This window comes from Drosophila novamexicana, unplaced genomic scaffold (genome assembly GCF_003285875.2).
Source record: "Drosophila novamexicana strain 15010-1031.04,08,12 unplaced genomic scaffold, DnovRS2.1 tig00000008-arrow-pilon, whole genome shotgun sequence".
NCBI classification, from domain to species: Eukaryota; Metazoa; Arthropoda; class Insecta; order Diptera; family Drosophilidae; genus Drosophila; species Drosophila novamexicana.
The window spans coordinates 2,175,884-2,199,739 of NW_020824765.1; the positions used below are offsets into that span (position 1 = coordinate 2,175,884).

The 23,856-nt window shown below is 46.5% G+C and overlaps 3 protein-coding genes across 3 annotated transcripts; all 3 read left to right on the forward strand.

Annotated features, from left to right (window-relative positions):
* Window positions 1-1,194: 1,194 nt before the first annotated feature.
* LOC115771706 (protein patched) lies at window positions 1,195-19,961 on the forward strand. The gene is made up of 6 exons (XM_030717529.1): window positions 1,195-1,341; window positions 15,123-15,676; window positions 15,742-17,698; window positions 17,761-17,968; window positions 18,060-18,331; window positions 18,396-19,961. The coding sequence occupies exons 1-6, from the start codon at window positions 1,213-1,215 to the stop codon at window positions 19,245-19,247; spliced, it is 3,972 nt and encodes a 1,323-aa protein (XP_030573389.1). The 5' UTR covers window positions 1,195-1,212; the 3' UTR covers window positions 19,248-19,961.
* On the forward strand, window positions 8,486-10,907 carry LOC115771717 (pyruvate kinase-like). The gene is made up of 2 exons (XM_030717541.1): window positions 8,486-8,678; window positions 9,278-10,907. Exons 1-2 carry the CDS (start codon window positions 8,566-8,568, stop codon window positions 10,839-10,841), a joined length of 1,677 nt encoding a protein of 558 aa, XP_030573401.1. The 5' UTR covers window positions 8,486-8,565; the 3' UTR covers window positions 10,842-10,907.
* Window positions 19,962-20,496: 535 nt separating the features above from the next.
* Window positions 20,497-23,545, forward strand: LOC115764579 (mitochondrial sodium/calcium exchanger protein-like). The gene is made up of 8 exons (XM_030707731.1): window positions 20,497-20,598; window positions 20,654-20,874; window positions 20,936-21,261; window positions 21,319-21,393; window positions 21,772-22,278; window positions 22,340-22,479; window positions 22,532-22,766; window positions 23,163-23,545. The coding sequence occupies exons 1-8, from the start codon at window positions 20,557-20,559 to the stop codon at window positions 23,444-23,446; spliced, it is 1,830 nt and encodes a 609-aa protein (XP_030563591.1). The 5' UTR covers window positions 20,497-20,556; the 3' UTR covers window positions 23,447-23,545.
* The last annotated feature ends 311 nt before the right edge of the window (window positions 23,546-23,856 follow it).

Consider the following 23,856-nt stretch of genomic DNA (forward strand, 5'->3'; position numbering starts at 1 on the left):
CCTCGTTGTGAGTAGCAGGCGCGCTCAAATCAAAATGGCCGCAACAGAGCAGGCCGAGGAACTGAGCGCGAGCGCGTGCGAGAATGAGAGTGAGAGAGTCTAAGCGTTGCACACAGATACGACACGCTAATGAAGTTGTATGCTTGGTGAAGTCGCGTCTGGTCTACGCCACATACATATCTCTCTCACTGGCTACACTTAGCATGCTCATTTTGAGTTTAACAGTGCCATTTTGAGTTAACATTCATTTCAGGCAAAAACAATGTAAGGCATCAATACAAAATGTATCTGTATCTCTCAGACTGCGTGCGATCTTCAAACGAAACGGTTGTGTTCACTGCGCGAGCGGCTCTAACGAAACGCGCCGAATGCAAATTTATACAAGCCGAGCTGGCCTGATAGTGCTTTTGTAAATACAATAAAACAGTGTCGAAACCTATGCATTTAAATATCAATTAATATCCAAAGGAAACCAACAAAGTCCAAATATTAAACGAATTAGATAGTCGAGGCAACAACATCAACAACAACAGCAAACGAAACGTCGACGTGCGCAAAGTGTGTAACAAAAAAAAAAAAAAAAAAATCAAATATAAAGCAAAACGCGCAGAGAGCGCAAAGGAAACGAAACGAAAGAAAAAACGTGATGCAGCGCTGTGTTGGAAACTTCTGAGGCGTTCGCGTCGCTCGATACGGAAAACGTGTGAATTATGTGTGAAAATTGTTGAAATTGTTGTGGAAAATGTGCACAAATGCAGTGTAAAAGTGAAGCGATCTCAAGCACGAGTCCAGATCGAGTTCAAGCTGAAGCGAAGCCAGCAATCACAACAAAACGAAACAGAGAGAAGCAGTTGACAGCCGGAGAGCGAAAACGAGAGCGAGTGTTAAAATGTTGTTTACGGTGTAGGAAAAATGCAGCGCAGACATAATACAAATAATGCGAAAAATGTAATTGTTTTTTTTTTTTGAATATCAATAACAAAAATAAACAATACACGCACACAAACGTAAACGTGTGGACGCACACAGACAGGCTGAACTTCAAGCTGATTGGTAGCACTTTTCTGTCGCTGTTAGTTAACAGAACTTACCCCTCGCACACGCTTAACAGCTGAGAGAACGCGCCTTTTTTGTCCTCCCACACCCGCCGCGCAAGCTTAACAGCCAATTTACAATACACACAAACAAACAAACACACACACACACATCAACATGGATAGGGACTGCCTGCCGCGCGTTCCGGACACACACGGCGATGTCGTCGATGAGAAATTATTCTCGGATCTTTACATACGCACCAGCTGGGTGGACGCTCAAGTGGCGCTCGATCAAATTGATAAGGTAAGTGAACACAAAAAAAGAGTCACAAAAGCTCCGCCAGGTCGGAGCTCAGCTAAGCCCGAATCCAGGCCCAGACGGGCCTAGCTTTGTTTAATGAAGTCATTAAGCCGTTGGGACAGCTTTCAATACAATTTATTGCCGATATCTGACGCCGTTTTTTGTCTTATTTGTTTTTTCTTTTGTCGCTCGATTCGATTTCATTTCGTTTTTTGGTTTTACTCAATTTGTTTTAATAGAGTTGTTTGCGGCGGTGTCGGCAGTATTCAATTTGTTGTTGCCTGTTCGATGTTTAATTAATTACTTTGCTTAACTAAATGTTAAAGAATTAGGGAAAACTGAAAAATTGTAGGAATCTAACTTTACTCAAAGTAGCTTTTACATTCTGTAAAGTGCAGGTAGTTTTTCTAACATAGTCACTGTTAATTAACGTTACAATGTAACATAACATAGCCACTTTGTATGCCCAGCATAGTTCAAAGCCAAAAATAGCTCAACATGTGCTTGTGTGCAACACATGTTTATGCAATGCATAGCATTTATATATATGTAGGTATGTATGTGTATGCATGCATGCTTGTATGTGTAGGGTTTTCACTCACAGCAACAACAACAACAACAACAGCGCACGTCAACTGCTGTACGAATCAAAGCTAAAGCTATTTTCACTTGGCGCACAGCAGGATCGGGGCTCCCGAGACCTCCGACTCGAAACTCAGTTGCCAGAGCCACAGACAGAAACAACTTCATTATTTTGTGCTACTGTGCGGCGAAGTTGTCGGCTGACCGCAAAAAAAAAAAACAAAAAAAACCAACAACAACAGCGGCAGTAACAGCTACAAAAATAACAACTGCACAAAAAAGTGAAGCTCTGGCTGCGGCGGCTGCAGAAGCTCTTTCAACATGTCTGTGTGTGTGTGTGTGTGTTTGTGTGTTTGTGTGTGGAGAAGACAGCCACGGACACCGCCAAAAACAACAACACAAAAACTTTTGATTTGCTCTTTGATGAAAATGAGTTTTGCAGCTTTGCCCTTACGTTTGCGATGCTGAGACAAGGAATGCACTGTGATAAAGCGTAAACAACAGGATAAGCAATCCATTGCTAGACGAAGATTAAATTCTCTTATAAAAAAAGGCACTCTTGTGTGTGAAGAAATGCTCTTCATCTTGTTTGCCATATAAATTGTATATTAATTAGGTATATAGTTATTTTTTTGAAAATAAATTTTGTTTGAAATTCACAAAATTTATTTATTTAAACTAGTTTTGTAATAATAATATACAAATTTTTAATTTTTAAGTTGAGTTTGCTATAGAGCATACAAATGTCGTTGTAAAGTTTACTTCAAGTTTTATTTATCGTTCGCGTTCGTGTGCTGCTGCTGCTGTTGTTGTTTTTGTTTTGTGTGTGCTGTTGATTTTTGTTGTTGTCGTTGCCAAAAGCATTCTGTTTATTTTCTTCTTGTTGTTGTTGTTGTAGAATTGTAGAAGCAGCTACCGCACACAGCGCGTCACGTCAGCTAGAAGAAACACACACACCCACACACATATGCATGCATGAGCATATATATACACACATATATATATATACAAATATTTTGAGAGTGCGGGTGGTCCGCAATGAAGCAAAAAGTAAGAGAAAAAATATTTCACTGACGCACGCGCTTTTTGACCGGACGCAGTGGCTGTCAAACTGTGGCCAGCAGCCACAACGCTTCTCGCCCTTTCTAGCATCTCCTTGTGCATTGCCTTCTGCTGTGCTTTTTACAACTTGATGTCTTCATTATGGCAGCTCTGCCCAGCTCTGCTCTGCTCTGCCCTGCTCTGCCCGGCTCTGCTCTGCCCGGCTCTGCTCTGCCCTGCTCTGCTCTGCTCTGCCCGGCTCTGCTCTGCTCTTGCTGCCGCTCTGTTTCGTTTGTGTGTGCTGCTTCTCAGTTATTTCTCGTAAGGTCTGGCTGTGGCGCTGTGCTGTAACGTTACAACGTTTCCTACTCGCATTGAACTTCTCGAAAGCTGTGGGGATCGCGAGCGACGCGTCGAACGCTCGCTGCAGCATCGCAGTTGGCAGCGACGCTGACTGCGATTGCAGCTGAGGTGTGGTCGTGCCTTGTTGTTGTTGTTGCTTGTCTTGTTGCTGTTTGTGTTTTGTGTTTTGTGTGTTTGGCCTTTTGCTCGTGACGGCGTCGTCGTCATCGACGATGGGCGATTTATTTTAATGACTCAATTTAGCGAAATATATTAAGACATTAATTTCGTCTAACGAAGCCAGGCAACAACAACAACAACAACAACAACAATAACAACAAAACGGCCAAATGCATTGTGTTAGCCTCTTTCGCTCATTTGGCCTGCGCATATGCAAATTGGCCAACGTTATGTTTATTACCAAAAACAAGCAACAGACGTTGGCCCTCCTGGGAGGTCCCTGCCTCAAGTTTCCATCAATGGGGTGAATGTCAAACTGTGCCGATCAGCTTATGTTGTTGTTTTTCGTCTCTCTTACTCATAATCTTTTTCGCCCATTTGTTTGTACCTCGCAACGTTTGCCAACACAGGCCATGCACGACTTAATATTTGATGGAGCTAAGATTCTCTTAAATTATTTTTTTTTTTTAGTAATTAGTTAACAATTAATCTATCTATCTATCTATCAATACTTAATCTGCACCAAAAATGATTATCCTACAAATTGTAGGGTATCTGCAAGTCTTGCAGCTGGGATTAGTCGTATGAATTTTATTTGCTGGTGCCGCATGTTTATTTATGGCAATACCGTACTATGGATGCAGGCCATGTACGAATGTGCGGCGTTGGAGACGAGGGTCATTGTATTTGTATCTATAAGATACATTTATATGTATGTGTATATAAATTCATGAATGAAATCGCTGGGGCACGTCTCTCCCGCACCCCGACTCGTCTCTACCATCTGTCGCTGTGCCAATTGTAAAGCACACACACTCGCACACACACACACACACACTCGCACACACACACACACACAAGCACTCAGCACAGGAAGTTGAGCCGCATTGGCGGCATTTTGAAGAAGTTTTCGTTGTTGTTTATGCGGCATTTGCTGGTGGGGGTAAGAAATTTTGTTAAGTCATGCCGCCCGATCTTTTCACAACAGCACATGAAAAACAAATATTTATCGGGCTTCGCGGCAAACGTTACTCAAAAATTGACATGGCCAAAATCGAAAACCAGTAGCATAAACCCTGAAATTGTAAACAAGCAGCGAGATCCTAATAAGTTGGGTAAACATCAATACTAGCCGGAGTTAGTTGCGGACCAAACATGTTTTGCATAGTCAACAAGTTGAAGATGTTTGCGCAGTGCAGAAACCACGAAATTTCCATCATCCGGCCACAGTCAAAGGGAAGATCCTCTGTGGGATTGCCGGATTCTATTCGCAACTGATGAAGAATGATGAAAAAACCTTTCCTGGTTTTTATAAGGTATATCAGCATTTGTTTGATCTGCGTCGAAATTAACGAATGAACTGATAAATTCGTTTTCGAACGTGTTTAATCGTTTTCGGACAATCCACGCTACAGCGTGGAAATGGGGGTTCAAGCTAGAACGGGGAAAAAAAGCCGTGTAGTATCCGGCTAGCATCTTGATGTGCTCGAAGGCTAAGCTGAGGGAAAGTCTATTACTTTAACGTAAACCCTCATCAACTAATTAACGAATTAACTGATCAATTCTTTTTCAAAAGTCTTTAATCGATTTCGGCCAATCCACGCCACAGCGTGGATTTGAGTGTGGAACGGGGAAAGCACCTGGCTCTAGGGCCAAACTGAGGGAAAGTCTATTACATTTAACATGAACCTTTGTATTCCCTAAAATTTTCTGTCCATTTTTAAGTGTGTTTCAGGACGCGTCCCTTTCAAATACTAAGCGTCGCTCAGTTTCTGGGTATTGTTGATGCCTCAGTCTCACCCTTTTCGTAATCTTTGGCAGAAGTCAAGGCGCAGCAAGTAGATTTGTAGGGTATATACAGTTTCTTGACTAGGTTGACACCCTTTCTTGGAACGTGAATATCTTCATATCTTTGCCGCGGCTGTCCTTAACACGCCTCGCACCTCAGATTACAGTTAACTTGTTAAGCCCGAGTACTTCCTCCCGCTTTCTCCGTTTCTCCCCTCTCCGCTCTTTGTCTAATACGCTACCCTCTGTCAAATGTAAGCCGGAAATGCTTGTAGGCGTGAGATATCTTCATTTTGTTGGGCAACAACAACATTTCTTTGGTCTTCTCGGAAGCCACTTCGTCTCTCGACTTCAGCCCTTGGAGCTGAGCACCGCGAGCGCGAGCAATTTATGCAGGCCTCTCTCTCTCTCTCTCTCTCTCTCTCTCTCTCTCTCTGCGTCTCCGGCCCTCCCTCTCGAATTAGACCTGTGTATGCTTAAGGATTAGTTGCCACACAGCTGTCTCTCCCTCCCTAGGTCTCTCTGCACTTGAAACTCGCCCCTCGCTTTTCTCTGATCTTTAGGTTTGTTTTTGTGTGGGGTTTTTATAAGCTGTTTGTCTTTGTTTTAATACCCTGTATCCATCAAGCGGGTATATTAAAGTGAGAAAGAAAATCTGCCCAGATCCCTCTACTGTAGTGTATCTCTTAGTCGATCTTCCTCGAGCGGAAAAAGATACACTATTTTTTTATTTTTACTCAAAAATATTTGATTGTCATTTTCATCTTTTGTCAAACTTTTCATTTGATATCTTGCTGTTGCCGGTCTCCGATTCAAGTTTATCGGATATGGAATAACAAATATTGGGCCAACGTGCGAGAATGATTTATGTGAGTTACACCTGTTGCACGAGATCTTATCAGCAGATCTTATCTTGGCATAATATTTATTTTGAGCGGCTCTGATTTGAATTTGTGGAGTGGGAAACTAAATACAAGGGATTCTTCAGATATTTCCTTATATGCAAAGTGGAATATATTATAAAGAGGTTTCTAAATTGATCGAAAGTTTCCCATATTTCGAATGTATCTAATATGTCATTATATTGTATATATTGAAGAATTTGACCCCACCTTAATCATAAAATAACGCCTAGATCACTTTTGATCCTTTGCTCTTTAATCTTCTTAACATTTGAGCGATCACTTTTGGGAACATGCTTCCCCAATTAAAACTAAAAATACCCAAAACACACGCACACACGCACACACACACGCACACGCACACGCACAACGAATGATTCGGAGTCAGTGCCCCAAATAGCACCCACACGTTGCCCCAGCCCCAATTGACAGCTCAATTTTGAGGCCTCACACCGAAACGGAGACAACTTTATTGGGGTAACTGGGAACGGGGAACTGGAAGTCGAAATGTGTTTTTCACTCAGCTTCATTAGGCCGGCTGTGTGTCGGGCCCTACCTCTGTCTCTGGCCGCACATAAAACTGTTATTGTCTTCATCATCGTGCCCCAGCAACGGGGAACAACAACAACAACAACAACAACGGCAACGGGGAACAAAAACAACAGACGAACGAACGTAAGACGTAAGAAAAAAAAATCAAAAGAATTATGAAGACATTAACTTGACCACACAGCAAGCGGGCAGGCAGGCCGGCCGACCGACCGAGAGAAGCAGATAAAAGCAACAACAACAAAAAACAACAACAACAACAGCGAAGAAGGTACCAAAGCAAAAGAAGATGTCGACGCAGTGACATTGGGCAGCACATGAGAGAGCATCAGCAACTGTAACAGAGAGAGAGAGAGAGAGAGAGAGAGAGAGCGGCTTTTGGGACTGCGTTTGCGACTGCGACTGCGGCTGAAACAGAGACGGAGAGCGAAGCGAATACCGGAAAGAAACATTCAAGCAATAATCACGGAATTCACTGAAAAAGCAGTTAACGGACAGCCCGGACAAACAACGGACATGCTAGCTCGTAGGGCTCAGGCTCGGGCCCAGGCCCAAGTTTTGACTTCAAGATTGAGCCCTCGCCCTCTCCCTTGCCGACTCAGTTTCGGGCTCGGCTTCAGGTTCGGTGCGTGTGTACCTGTGTCTCAATGAGAATGAGCGACGTGGCCGCCTTGGCTACCTGACTGACCGACTGTTTGTGTGCGTGCGTGCGTGCGTGTGTGTGTGTGTGTGTGTGTGTAAGAGCATGTGTGCGTCGGTATCTCTGGGCCTTTTCGTATGAAAATAATAAAGAAATTAAATTGCTTAAAAGCAAAGCAAGAAGCAGCGTTATTTTTTGTTTGCCGGGCAGGTGAAGTTAAATTTCAAGTTATTGCTACATTTTTATGACAGCCGCCAGTTGAACATTATTTCTACTCTTTCTTTTTTGGCTGCAACGCCCACGCTATAAAAGCATAAACTGTGCTTATAAGGCAAAAGCTAAAGCGTATGGAGAGAGCAGCACAGCAACAAAGTGAAGCAGCGTAGGGTCGCTTTCGCTCTCTTTCTGATCGCTCTCTGGCTCAGCCGTGTGTCTGTGTGTGTGTGTGCTTGGCTTTGTCACCGTGCTTCCTAACGGTAACCAAAGCTGCCCGACGCTCTCACGGTCTGGCAACAGATCCAGCTGCTCCAATGACCTTCAAACCGTTTTGTTTCTTTCAGTTTTTTTTGTTGTTTTATTTTTGAATTTTAACCGATTTCGCTGAATGAAGAGCGACGTAGTGGCCAAAACACATGCATACATACATATGCATGTATGCAAATACATGCTTGAACGCTTGCTGGTCACGTTTTAGGGGCGCCATAAATTGCCGGCAAACGACAATTTGCATGCATCGTCATCGTCCCATTTACTTTATTTTAATTGCTGGCCTAGCCGCGAAACTTGACTCGTTTTAAGCAGCGTGGGTAACTAAATTTGAGCAATGTGTGTGGTCCCTCCCATATCGCTTTTGCACACACACACACACGCGCATGCACACACGCATGCACACTTACGTCAACTAAGTATGCGTACATGCGACACATGCTCATGCGCTTTCGCATGCGGGCGGCTGTTCGCAGTGTGTTTGCTGCACAGTGGGACCAGAGTGCTCGATATTCAGATTATGCTATAACTGCGTAGAAGGTTGCGTTATCTATTTATTTTACACTGTAACATTTGATGTGTCCAATAGCCTTTACTTTGACTTCAAAATATATATATATTTTGTGTTTAGGCATTTGTTTATTCATTTTGTTTGTTTCTTTGTGCTTTTCTTTTATTTTACGGCCAGTTAAATTCCAAATTTTAGGTAAAACGGACATGATTTCGTGCCAGCGACATGCCCGCTATTTGGTATTCAAGAACGCCTTTGGGCGGCACATAACTTTAATGAGAGCTACACGTTTGATGGCACACATTTACGTGAGAAACATGTGAGTTTTTCAGCCAAACATCAGGTCTACATACAGAGCATTGCGAAACGAATTGACAAACATCGTTGACTCTAGGGAGAGTTAAGGCTATTGCCGAGAGATCTACAGGTTGCCTCGATGATCCAATAGGATTTACAAAATAAGTAGAGGTCTAGGGAGAGCTAGGTTTATTATTAAGAGATCTTGCTTCGAGGTTGCCTCGATGATGGAATAGGATAAATCAAATATGGAAAGGTTTAGCTCGTTCCAGAGCCTTTTTGTGTCTTTAGGAAGTTTATTACCGAAAGATCTCCAGGTTGTCTCCTTGATCGCAAAAGGTTAATAAGCTATGTAAAGGTTGACAGGGAATTATTCGTTCCAGAGCTTATTCTGTTCTGTATCTCTAGGGAGAGAGATCTCCAGGTTGCCTTGATGATCGAATAGGATTTACAAAATAAGTAAAGGTTGACCTCGTTTCAGAGCTTATTTGTGTCACTAAGAGTTCAGTTTATTACCCGGAGATCTCCGGGTTGCCTCGTTGATCGAATAGTATCAATGAAATAAGTAAAGGCTGACCTCGTTGCAGAGCTTATTTGTGTCTCCCCCGGTCTCTTTCCTAGGAGTGAGAAGACACAACCAGTCGTCCAGAAGGCCAAAAGTCAGCTGGAACACTCCTGCCTCATAGAGTATAACGCACCGACAAATACTCGACGACTCTCGACAATTATCTGCACCATAGGACCCGCCTCGCGTAGTGTTGAGATGTTGATGAAACTGTTGGAAGCTGGAATGAATTTGGCCCGTTTGAATTTCTCGCACGGATCGCACGAATACCACGCGGAGACCGTGGCCAATCTGCGCCAAGCCGTCGAGTGCCACTCCCAAAACCTGGGCTACCAATTCCACTTGGGAATTGCCCTCGACACAAAGGGACCCGAAATACGTATCGGTCTCATCGGAGGCAATGCCTCGGCGACTGTCGAGTTAGAAAAGGGGGCAACCTTTATATTAAGCACCAACAAAAAATTCCAGGAAAATGGCACGCAGGAGAGGGTCTATGTGGACTATGCGAACATTACCAAAGTGCTCAAGGCTGGGCATCGCGTATTTCTGGACGACGGACAGATCTCGTTGGTAGTAAAGGAAGTCCGGGGCGAAGAGTTGGTTTGCAAGGTGCAAAACGGGGGCAAGCTGGGATCACGAAAGGGCGTCAACTTGCCCGGAGCGAATGTGGATTTGCCCGCCGTTTCCGAAAAGGACAAAACTGATCTAAAGTTTGCGATAGACCAAAACCTGGACATCATTTTCGCCTCGTTTATAAGGAATGCGAATGGAATCAAAGAAATACGCTCGGTGCTGGGTGAGCGGGGCAAGAGCATCAAGATCATTGCCAAGATCGAGAACCATGAGGGCATGCAGAATATTAAGGATATAATCGAGGAGTCCGATGGCGTCATGGTGGCTCGCGGGGATCTGGGCATTGAGATACCCGCGGAAAAGGTCTTCCTTGCCCAGAAGACTATTTTCGCCCAGTGCAACAGGGCCGGCAAGCCGGGCATCTGCGCCACCCAAATGCTCGAGTCCATGATCAGGAAACCCCGTGCAACGCGCGCCGAACTTTCCGACGTAGCCAACGCCGTGCTGGACGGTGCCGACTGTGTCATGCTATCCGGCGAAACAGCCATGGGCGACTATCCGGTGGAGTGTGTCCAGACCATGAGCAAGGTTTGTCGCGAAGCCGAGGCCTCCATCTGGTATGAGAACCTCTTCACGGAACTGGTGCAGAGCGCAACTAACCAGCTCGAGCAGGTCGTCCTAATAGCCGCCGTAAGTGCAGCTATCCGGGCTAAGGCCAAGGCCATTATAGTTCTCACCTCGTTGGGATTCTCCTCGTTCTCACTGAGCCATTATCGGCCACCGTGTCTCATTATAAGCATCATTTCGGGCGACAATCGGATTGCACGTCAGTCGAATCTTTACCGGGGCATCTGGCCGCTGAGCTACAAGGAGGACTCAACGCACGCTTCCAAGTCGAAGAAAACTATCGACGATCGCGTGGATCACGGCGTCAAGCTGGCCAAGAGCGTGGGCATCATCAAGAAAGATGATGCCGTGGTCATTGTCACCAGCATAAAGTTTGGCAGCGGCTTCACCAACTCCATGCGAATCATAATCGTGTCATAAATTGTTTGAGCTCATTTTTGAAATTCGATTTTATTATATGTCTTCTGCCTTCTGTCTTCTAATAAAGTAAGCTGAAGCTTATATCTCTTCGGGAATTATGAATCTAGTACACAGCAATATCTCACACTTTGCCCATAAATTCGTGGGTAACACCTTTCTCTCTCTCCAATTCGAATCAATGTGAAAGCCGTAAACTAGGCTTATAAGTAGACCCGTCTGCAGAAGAACGTACACAAATACGGCTTAAGCTCGGAATTTATGTGAATATGATAATAAATTATGGGTTCCCACATGACTCAAATACATATTCCATGTATAGAGATGATTTCCTATAAAGAGCGTAGAATGTCACGCCGAAGATTGAATACTCTTGCAGACAGTTCAAGTTTGGATAATATATCAAAAAATCCCTGATATATAATAACTCTAAATAATGAAGTATAAATGATTCCGGCATAGTTACTGCCGGATAGTAAAGGACAGTAAAGGATAGGATAGTGAAGGATATTAAAGGTTGGATAACTTATCCTAGAAAACCTTTCTAGTCCATCATATCTATCTATCTATATCTAAAGTATGAATGATTTCTGGTATCTGCAAAGAGATAAAGGTGTTGTTAGATATTTCTTCCGGAGTTGACACATTTGATGTTCGCATAAAAATACCCTTCTGTAGAGTGTATAAAAGTGCGTTGACATCTCCATTGGACAAGTGGAACAAAACGTCGCTAATACGGATATGACTGCCCAAACGGAGACGGGCTTATGTCTATATATAATTATGAATATCTATAGATATTATGAGTATCCGTATATATTATGAGTATTCACTCGATGCCCAGATGATAATTATGGCTCGGCTGGGTGGTCCGTCACGTCGCCTTTGTCCGGCGATATACATATATTGAGTTTCGTTTTATGCTAAAAATATTTTGAATTCGTTTTTTATGGCGGCACAACTATAACTGGGCGCACATATAAGTAGACGGGCAGCCTTTCCATCTCTCTCTCTCTATCTCTCTATCTCTCTCCCGATTTGGAAAGGTTTTTATGCCGTGTAATTAAGTAGTCAAAGCCCGTGGGGGGTGCCTGGCTCTTTGGCTAAATTATGCATATGTCAGTCTCGCCACGAACTCTTTGATTGATTAGTCCGTTATATATATATATGTATATATATATATATATATAGTATATCTATGGTCTACTGTTTTATAACTAATGAAAAGCCGAGAGGGCGCTCGCTCAAGCTGAGACTTCGTTCTGTTTTCGACTTCGTTTGAACGTATTTCGTATTTTTACCTTTGCAATGCACCTGTCAAAGCGCTCGCTTGCCATCTCTGTCGCGCATTCGACACGGCGCGGCGGCACAGCGTAGTGCATTTCAAACTGTGAGCCGTGGGATTAGCCAAGCGCTGCGGATTAGGACCGAAAATGCGCATTTCTAATGAAGCTGTTCCCAGTTGCCGGACTCCTTACAAAGAAAATGCTGCACATACAATTTTCCGCTTAACTAAGAGCAACAACAACAACAAGAAGAAGAAGAAAACAAACTGAGCAGAGGCCATAAATCAATTTGTGACATTTCCTCACGACGTCGACGTTGGCAGCGACGGCAGCTGCGGGTGTTTGTTGCTGTAGCTGGGCACTCTCAAGAAGAAGAAGAAGAAGACGAAGAAGAGGCAGACAGAGGAGAAGAAGCAGAACAACAACAGCAGACAAGATTGATGATATGTCACATGGTCAGGCTACATTTGGCGAGGCTTGTTGCGGATAAAAAGAGACAGCCAAACGAACGAACGGAGGTGGAGGAGGAGAGGCAGAGGGAGGGACAGGCTGACAAGCGTTAACAGCAGCCGCTGTGATGGCTCAATCGCGCACAGTTTGAGCTGCACTGCAGTGACTGCCAAATCTAGATTAAGTTTATTTTTAGTAGCGGCTGCTGCTGCTGCGTCGGCTGCTGCTGCTGCTGCTGCGACCTGCGGCAGTTACAACATTGTTGCACCCGGTACAGAGTTTCTGAGAATTGTGTGCGTCTTTTTGTTTAGGTTTTGCTGCTCGCTGGCGACCAGGGAAAAACATTCTTTTAGGCAAGACACACACAAATTATGGAAAAATTCCACGAACATTGCAAACGCAGTCGCCTCGCCACATGCGGCGCAGCTTGAAAGAGACACCGCCGCCGCTGTCGCCGCCGCTGTCGCCGCCGCTGTCGACGTCGCCGTCGCTGTCGCCGCCAATGACTTAATTAATAGCGACAAAGTCAAAGCCGCTTCTGAGTTTGAAGTTTGCGGAAATGACGGCGGCGACGTTGACTGCATAGCTAAGCAGCAGGAAGTGTGGCACTCTCTCCGTGCCACATGCCACACACCTTCAGCTCCAGCTGCAGCTCGAGCTTCACCTGGTGGCGCACCCAACACAAATGCCATGCATAACTTCAAACAAGCAAACACAGACATTAAGCGCAGGTAACCTTTTGGCATGGCTTATTTATGGCCGACTCCCGCGCAGCCGCAGCGCCGCAGACGCCTCCGTGCGCGTCGCTGCTCGCGTCTCTATGCTAACGGTAGTCATAAACTGACTGCCCAACAATAAAGCCGTCTTCCTTGCAGTCAATGCCACTTAAGTCATTTTTTTTAGCTTTGCGCCTTTTACCAACAAAAACCAACAATCGACAACAACAAAGCACGAAACAAAACACAAAAAAAAACACACCGAAAAAAACTTGATTTGGACCTAACGCTGGGCCCATTTCACTGGCGGAAAATCTGTGAAAAGCGATAAAAGCAAAAGGAGCCTGCCCCACACAGACTTTAAACAGCGCCCAGTCCCCTGATCGAGACGCTTCATGCACAGCTTGGAATGTCTGTTCTGTACCTGTGGCTGGGTGCGGCGTCGCTGCACAGTGAGGCGCAACCAGAAGCAACGAGAATGTTGCACAGCTAACGTGTGAAACTGACATCATTTAAAAGCAACTTGTAATTTTAGTTGAAGCTTAAAAGTTGTACTTGTAAATGTAGGAATTATCTGTAGCCTTTATTCTCTGTGGCTCCAAGGAAATTCCACTAGTTAAACTAAACAAGCAATTGGCAACGTTTACAAGTAACATGCAAAGCGAATGTTAATTTACAAGTTACTTGTAAAGTGAGCATTGCTTAAAAGTATGTTTTATTCTTTGTAGCTTATTAGAAAACTTTCAGTGAGACAAGAGAAAGTTAATTGGCAATGTTTACAAGTTAGCTGTAAACCTAATGTTAAAGCTAATGTTAATTTACAAGTTACTTGCAAAGATTGTATTGCTTAAAAGTATCTCCCATTCCTTATAACTTATAAGAAATCTTTCAGTAAGGCAAGAGAAAGAGGCCATGTTTACAAGTAAAGTGTAAGCCTGTAATGTTAATTGACAAGTTGCTTGTAAAGTTAACTCTCTTAACAAGTAACCCCAGGATAATGTAGATGTTAAAATAAGGACAAGAGCAGGGCAACTGATAAATAAAATCTATTTTTTTTTCATTTTACTTGAAACAAGCTTTTAGAAATTGTTTTACTTTTATTATGATGTGGTATATAATTTTACTAGTCAAATAAAGTTGGATGCACGCGTCATTAATAACAAAAAAAAAAAAAAACAATTTGTTATGCCCACCCCTACTGCGCCCCGCCCCACTCTCTTCCCTTGACGATCTATCAAAGTCAGAGTCAGAGTCAGATTCAAAGTCAATAATTGACTGCGTCCCACTGTGCAATGACTGGTCGGTTAAAGGTTCGATTGAGACGTTAGCGTGCTGCTCATTATTTGGGGCTCAATTTCCGTGCAGCGCTGTGGAAGAGACGAGAAAGCCAGCGAGGCCCGACCAGGCTTGGTGTGGCCTGGGCCTGGGCCTGGGCCTGGGCAGCGCTTCCAACGATTATAGGTTGCGGCTGCGTTGACGTCGACGTCGGCGTCAGCGTCGGCTGCGGCATCTTGTGTTGTTTTCGTAGGCTGGGCTGGGTCCGTTGGGTGCTGCTGGTCGGATGGAATGATGATGATGATGATGATGCTGATGCTGATGATGATGATGATGATGATGATGATGGCTTCATCGCAGATGCTACAAAAACATATAAATTATATGGCTGCGGTCGGGCCACACGCTGTTTCGTTATAATTTTAATGCGTTATTTATGGCATAAACCAAAAAAACCCAAAAAAAAAACCAAAAAGCAAATATCAGGCTCACTTATTTACACACACTCTCTCCCTCTCTATCCCTCTCTCTCCCTCTTTGTCTCCGTTTATTTGCAGGGCAAGGCTCGTGGCAACCGCACGGCGATCTATCTGCGTTCAGTATTCCAATCCCACCTCGAAACGCTCGGCAGCTCCGTGCAGAAGCATGCGGGCAAGGTGCTATTTGTGGCCATCCTGGTGCTGAGCACGTTCTGTGTGGGCCTCAAGAGTGCCCAGATACACTCGAAGGTGCATCAGCTGTGGATACAGGAGGGCGGCCGGCTCGAATCGGAGCTGGCCTATACGCAGAAGACGATCGGCGAGGATGAGTCCTCGACGCATCAGCTGATCATACAGACGGCACACGATCCGAATGCATCGGTGCTGCATCCGCAGGCGCTGCTATCGCATCTGGAGGTGCTCGTCAAGGCCACCGCGGTCAAGGTGCACATGTACGATACGGAATGGGGCCTGCGGGACATGTGCAATTCACCGACCACGCCCAGCTTCGAGGGACACTATTATATTGAGCAAATCCTTAAGCATCTGATACCGTGCTCAATAATTACGCCGCTCGACTGTTTCTGGGAGGGCAGCCAATTGCTGGGACCCGAAACGCCCGTCTATATACCGTAAGTAGCAAAGGGATGCCTCCGAGAGCCTGAAATTGAAATTCCCCTACTTCCTCTTCTCGCAGCGGCCTCAACCAGCGACTCATGTGGAGCACTCTGAATCCGTCGGCGGTGATGCAGTTTATGAAGCAGCAGATGTCCGATCAGAAGATCAGCTTTGACTTTGATACCGTGGAGCAGTACATGAAACGGGCGGCCATCAGCAGTGGCTACATGGAGAAGCCCTGCCTGAATCCCCTGCATCCGCTGTGCCCGGACACGGCGCCCAACAAGAACAGCCGGCAGCCACCGGATGTGGGAGCCATCCTCTCCGGCGGCTGCTACGGCTATGCGGCCAAGCACATGCACTGGCCGGAGCAGCTGATTGTGGGCGGGGCTCAGCGTAATCGCAGCGGCCACCTGAAGAAGGCCAAGGCCCTGCAGTCGGTGGTGCAGCTGATGACCGAGAAGGAGATGTACGACCAGTGGCAGGATCACTACAAGGTTCATCACATTGGCTGGACACAGCAGAAGGCCGCCGAGGTGCTCAACGCCTGGCAGCGCAATTTCTCACGCGAAGTGGAGCAGCTGTTGCGCAAACAGTCCCGGATTGCGACCAACTATGACATCTATGTGTTTAGCTCGGCCACGCTGGACGACATTCTGGCCAAGTTCTCGCATCCGAGCGCCGTCAGCATTGTGATCGGCGTCGCCGCCACCGTGCTCTATGCCTTCTGCACGCTGCTGCGCTGGCGCGATCCTGTGCGCGGCCAGAGCAGCGTGGGCGTCGCCGGGGTGCTGCTCATGTGCTTCAGCACAGCCGCCGGGCTGGGCCTGTGCGCCCTGCTGGGCATTGTGTTCAACGCGGCGAGCACGCAGGTGGTGCCCTTCCTGGCGCTGGGCCTCGGCGTCGATCACATCTTCATGCTGACGGCCGCGTATGCGGAAAGCAACCGGAAGGAGCAGACCAAGCTGATCTTGAAGAAGGTCGGACCCAGCATACTGTTCAGCGCCTGCAGCACGGCGGGCTCCTTCTTTGCGGCGGTCTTCATTCCCGTGCCCGCGCTCAAAGTCTTCTGCCTGCAGGCGGCCATTGTGATGTGCTTCAATCTGGCTGCCGCTTTGCTGGTTTTTCCGGCAATGATATCGTTGGATTTGCGCCGTCGCACCGCGGGACGTGCGGACATCTTTTGCTGTTGCTTTCCCATTTGGAAGGAGCAGCCCAAGTCGCCGCAATTGACCATGAACAACAATAGCATGCGCGGCGGACGTCATCTCAAGAACTGCAACAACAATCGCACGGCTCAACTGCAGCAGCAGCAGCAACAGCAGCAGCAGCAGCAGCCGGCACAGAATCCGCTGCTGGAGCCGCGCCTAGCTGGCGGCGTGGTGGGCAGTTCGCTGCCAGCCTTCTCGCTGGCCAGGTTTGCGTACAAGTATTATACGCCCTTCCTGATGCGCAGCTGGGTCAAGTTCCTGGCCGTGATGGGCTTCCTGTGCGCCGTCATCTTCAGCCTGTACGAGGCGACAGCCTTGCAGGATGGACTGGACATTATCGATCTGGTGCCCAAGCACAGCAACGAGCACAAGTTCCTGGACGCCCAGACGCGACTCTTTGGCTTCTACAGCATGTACGCGGTGACCCAGGGCAACTTCGAGTATCCGACGCAGCAGCAGCTGCTCTGCGACTACCACGAAGCCTTTGTCCGGGTGCCGCACGTCATCAAGAACGACAACGGCGGACTGCCCGACTTCTGGCTGCTGTTGTTCCGCGACTGGCTGAGCAATCTGCAGCGCATCTTCGACGAGGAGGTCCGCGACGGTCGGCTGACAAAGGAGAACTGGTATCCGAATGCCAGCAGCGATGCGATTCTCGCCTACAAGCTGATTGTCCAGACGGGCTATGTCGACAATCCGGTGGACAAGAACCTGGTGGAGACGAATCGTCTCGTGAACAGCGAGGGTATTATCAATCCCAAGGCCTTCTACAACTATCTCTCCGCTTGGGCAACAAACGACGTCTTTGCCTATGGTGCCTCACAGGTGAGTCTCCCGCCCCGCCAGCTCCTTCAAAGAAGAGCCACTATATCCCTAATGTCTTTCAGGGCAAACTTTATCCGGAACCGCGCCAGTATTATCATGCGCCCAACGAGTACGATCTGAAGATACCCAAGAGTCTGCCGCTGGTCTATGCCCAGATGCCCTTCTATCTGCACGGCCTGACGGACACGTCCGAGATCAAGACCCTGATTGGTCACATACGCGATCTGAGCGTCAAATACGAGGGCTTCGGACTGCCCAACTATCCGTCAGGTAGGTGTTGAACCACATCCTTGCAGGACAGCCTTTGACTAAGGTTGACCGGTTGAAGCCTTTACTTACCTGAATCTGTTGCATCCTTTAGGCATTCCGTTCATCTTCTGGGAACAGTACATGACGCTGAGGTCCTCGCTGGCCCTCATTCTGGCCTGCGCCCTGCTGGCCGCCTTGGTGCTGGTCTCGCTGCTGCTGCTTTCCGTTTGGGCTGCTGTGCTTGTGATCGTTACTGTGCTTGCCTCGCTGGCCCAAATCTTTGGCGCCATGACACTGCTGGGCATCAAGCTGTCCGCCATTCCCGCCGTCATTCTCATACTGGGCGTGGGCATGATGCTCTGCTTCAACGTGCACATCTCGCTGGTAGGTCAAAGGGCTGGTTCCTCCAGTGAAAACTCTCTCAAGCTCATACTCTCCACTCTTGCAGGGATTCATGACGTCTGTGGGCAATCGGCAGCGACGCGTTCATCTGGCCATGCAGCTATCGCTGGGCCCCTTGGTGCACGGCATGCTCACCTCCGGCATGGCCGTGTTTATGCTGTCCACGTCGCCCTTTGAGTTCGTCATACGGCACTTCTGCTGGCTGCTGCTGGTGGTGCTCTGCGTGGGCGCCTGCAACAGTCTGGTGGTGTTCCCCATTCTGCTGAGCATGCTGGGCCCGGAGGCGGAGCTGGTGCCGCTGGAGCATCCGGATCGCATATCGACGCCCTCGCCGGTGCCCATGCGCAGCAGCAAGCGCTGCAACAAGTCGTTCGTGGTGAATGGCTCGCGTGGCTCGTCGCGCAGCTCCGGCTCCAACAACTGCCACAAGGCGCACCATTATCACAAGGACGTGAACATCAACGATCCCTCGCTGACAACCATTACGGAGGAGCCGCAGTCGTGGAAGTCCAGCAACTCGTCCATACAAATGCACAACGATTGGAGTGCGCCGCCCACGCCGCCCACGCACAGTCACCATCCGAATCATCTGAACAATCATTACATGAACAACATTAACAATTATCAGCATCGCAACGAACGTGAACCACCGCATGGCGCCGCCTCCAGCTCGAACTGCTCCTATGCGGGGCCGCCGCCATCCTACCACAAGGCCGCGCAGCCCATGCCCGGCGGCTATGGGCCGCCGGAGCTGCAGAGCATTGTCGTGCAGCCGGAGGTGACCGTGGAGACGACGCACTCGGACAGCAACACCACCAAGGTGACGGCCACGGCCAACATCAAGGTGGAGCTGGTCACGCCCGGACGTGCGGTGCGCAGCTACAACTTTACGAGTTAGCCCTGGCACTAGTTCCTGTAGCCATTAACTGTATCTGTATCTTAATCTGTATATGTGTATGCATGTTAGTTAATTTCCACATAGGACATATATCTAGAGTTAACATATGTGTGTAGTATATATAGCAGCTGCTATGCTCCATCCGCATGCCTAGCAGCTTTGTATGTATCTATTTAGCACCTAAGGCATTCTTAAACATAGAGTTATTTATTGTAACACACACCCAACACACACACACACCCAACACACACACACACACACACACACACCATACAGAGCTATGTACTTATGTTCGAGGTCACTTACAGGACCCAATCTAAACGCGAGATTCAAATATCAAACCAACCCATACACTAGTAATTTATAGCATTTAATTTAGTTTAAATATGTACATAGAACACAAGGACTTGAACCAAAATAGTATCGCTAAAAAACACACACAAAAACATGCTGAATTTAAGAATTAACAACAAAAAAAAAAAAAAAAACAAAAAACGAAATCAGAAATTTACTAATCTAACGAAATTACAAATATTAAGAAGAATCCCTCCCGTAGGTACTTACAGCCAAAATTAATAAATAATAAAAACAATATAAATTTATTAAAAAACAAAAAAAAATGTCCAACGTTAAGGACTGTACGTATCCAAATAACACACACACACACACACACATACACACATTATGCAGTTCTTAAAAAGCGAAAGCATTTAAATAAAATCGAAACCATTTGTAAAGCGAAATATTGTTGAAATTTGTTTGTTCTTTGAATGAATGAAAACTCTTATGATATTAGGTCCAATATAGCATTTGTTTTTTTTTTAAAGATGGAATATTAGAGAACATATTTCCCCTCCACCCACCCGAAGTTCTACGCTCAGGTGTCAAGGATTCTCTGCCTTGCATTATAACGTATCTGTACTCTAGGTCCTTTTCCTCAAAGCAGTATTCCATACAACATAAAGACAGGACAACTAGAGTAAAAGAATGGGACCATGCATATTTGTGGCGACAGGTCCAAACTCGACTTCGTTTTTGTTCGGCACCGAGAATCGAGAATCTTCCTCAGAGAGCAAGAGAGTAAGAAAGACATTTGATTTGTGGAAAACTTATTTAGGATTTTGATTGGAATGGTCATCTAGGAATTATCTGATGCCCGCAAAGTAATGCAGCCTGAATCCAGCTAGGTTCTATCTTAAAAGCAGCTTAGATATCAACTTCACTACGCACTAGTATTCTGTCAAGGATTTGAAATAAATGTACCAGTTTGTATTTATACAAGTTTATAAATAAATGAGAAATAGATGCGATGGCAATGATTGAGGACGAGTTCAGACACTTTCTGTCCAACGTGCGTATTCCGTTTGCATTCGGCACGCAAGGCTGCTTTAAATGCCCTTCCACAGACCAGTTGCCACAGCCTGATGAAGGTGTCGTACCAATATCGCTGCACGATGGCCCAGAAACTGGAGGAATGTCGTCACATAATAAGTTACTTCAACTACTTCGAGATGATGTATTGCATGCTGCGCATTCACGACAAGACAACGGAATTCTGCGTGATGCTGTTGCTGTTCATCGTAGCGCTCTTCTATGTGCTTCTCATGTCGATTGTGGTGGATACGTTGTAAGTAGCTAGGTAGATCATTGCATTGGGCATCCATTTTATCATTTCATCCATATCGAAGCCTAGCGCCTGCTCTTAAGGTTCTGTCGCTCAAGATGCACATGAACGAGTACCTGGCTGGTGTCACGATATTGGCCTTCGCCAACTCATCCCCGGATCTGATAGCCAATCTGATGCCCATCAAGGAGAATGCGGCTCTATTCACGAGCATCGTTAGCAATGCCCTCGCCATACTGCTGCTCTCCGGGGGCATGGTCTGCTATCTGAAGCCCTTCAAAATGGATGGACACAGCACTGCGCAGAACCTGCTCTTCCTGCTGCTGTCCGTCGAGCTGCTGCGCTTCATCATGGTCAAAGGAGACAGTGTGACCGAAACAGAGTCGATAAGTAAGTCTCTCGCTAATAATATGACCAAATATAGTTATGATCATGACTGGGTCGCAGTGCTGCTCTCGGTTTATGTCGCCTATTTGGTTGTCAATGTTGCCGACCTTCTTCTGGTGCGATATTCCATAAGAAGTAAGTTTCACACACCGTCTCACCCTGTACCCCCTGATAGTCGGCAGAGAAGAAGGAATCTGCGATCCTTTGTAGGATATACTATCTGTTTAACAGCCGAGGGTAGGTCGACCTACCCTTTGTAGGATATGCGATCAGTTTTGACAGCCGAGGGCAGGTCGACCTGCCCTTGGAATTCACCGATAACTCCCCACATTAACTTTCTGGGCCTTAGTCCTTAGACACAATTTAGACCTAGAATGCTTATGTAGGTCTCACTCGTAACACCGAAGTCAGTCGAGCAAGCATTTCCCATAGCATGAACTATTAGAAGGAGGGTACAGGGCATCTCCTAGTCGGACATTGCCGACTAGACTCTTACCTCGTCTTGCCACACAGAGCTGCGAGTGGAGATACGCGCCTTGAGGGCGCAGACAACCTCGCAAACCAATAGCAGGGAACTGAAGCAGAAGACAGCCCTACTGTTGCGCTTGGAGCAGAATGAGGCTATGAACTTTAAGAAGCGTAACTCCCATTATTTCGTCAAGAAAGGAAGGAATTCCAGTAATTCGCTGGCGGACATTTTTGCGACGCCCTTGTCGGAGCAGAAGCCGGAACAGGTGGACTACGAGACGAATCGGACCATGTTGCATAGCAGGTCCAACGCCAAGAATCGATTCCTCGGCGCGGAGTTCCTGGAGACGCTGAATCCCTTCGATGCTGTTGAGTGGAAGCTGAGCGGCTGCTTTGGCCGGCTGATGATCATCATGAAGATGCCGCTGGTGCTGCTGATCACCATGTTTGTGCCCGTGGTGGACTACGAGAGGTGCAAGCACGGCTGGAGCAAGCTGCTCAACTGCACGCAGATTGTCACGAATCCCTTCATCCTGATCACCGCGGTTCACTGTATGCAAGTCAACCTTTGACCTTTGAGCTTACCCATCCCCGTCTCATATCTCTTCTGCAGCCAAGTTCGCCAGTGTCTACAAGTCCTGGTACGTTGAGTTCAACCTGAACTACTCAAAGTGGTCCTTTTGCCTGACTGTGCCCCTGGCCATCCTCGTATTCCTGCACGCCAGGACGGATGTGCCACCCGCCTACCATTTGGTAAGTGGAACGAAGACCTTCCGTCGAACCGCATCTGACCTGAGCCCTGCAGCTGTTCATCACGCTGAGCGCGTCCAGCTCGCTGGTCATCATCGTTCTGTGCGTCAACGAAATCGAGGTGCTCAACTCCATTGTGGGCACCGTGCTGAATCTGAGCGAGGAATTCGTGGACATCACCTTCGGCTCGATGACGAACGCCACCATCGATCTCATGTCCAATTTCGCCCTGGCCATGCAGGGCTATGAGAGAATGGCCTTTGCCGCCAGCTGTGCCGGCCCATTCTTCAGTAAGTAATCCTCCCAGGCTCTTCCTTTGGGAAATGGGCGGGTAATAAGTGAGAAAAGAAAGCATTGTCCAAACAAAGCCGGGTAATAACAGGCTATTCCCCTTAATATTAATATTAATTAAAAATAATACAAAAAAATAAAATTTTATTAATTCGTATGAAATAAATATGCTTTCCTCCTCGGGGGCTTGAACCCAGGACTTCCGCATAACTGCGCCGACGTCTGCGTTAAATATTTTAAGGACAATTTTATTTTATAATTTTGTTTTTCGAGCAATAAGAACAAATAGAAAAAGTTGAATATTTCCCACAGGCTCAGGGCAAATACTTTGTTGTTGTTTATAAATGATTTTATTATAGTCTTAACCCGCTTAATTAATCCTTTTACTCCTGCAGGCATCGCCTTGGGCATGGGCGTGGCCCTTCTGTTTAACACGAACGTGCGGCTGAAGGGATCCTCGTACTGGCTGAACGGCGAGGAGGGCGACAACTGTTACATATTTCTCTTGCTGGCGATTGTAGCCCAACTGTGGCTGTGCCTGACCTTTAACTTCGTGGCCCGACGTTCGGTGGGAATATTTTCGTGGACTCTCTTTGCTGTGTTTCTGATCTACGCATGTGTTGCCGAGTGGGATTTGGTGCATGATTTTACAAGAGATACCTTTTTCGAGCCCCAATAGATGTGATTAAGATCTCCTTACTTTTTATATATTTTATATACGTACACTTATTTTAAAGGTAAAATAAACCCAAACCCACGGGAGAAAATTGCATGTGCCTGTAATACTGGGTTTGTGTCTGTACTATTTGTTTCGCGCGGGTGGTAGACTTTGATGATTCGTTAAGTGAAGCACTGGCTGCGCAATTTCGTCAAATAAATTGTTTTACTGAGTGGCAGCGCCAAAAACACGTGATATGCACTCTGTCATTGCAAAGTAAATTATGACGAAGGTAACTGGCGTAAACACAAAAGTAAAGGCATGGACTGCGCGTACCGACTGGGTGGATGTACATGATATCATTGAATTTGCCGATGTTTATTTGTTACATTTGTTGCATAAAATGTATCGATAAGTATGTTATTACAGTT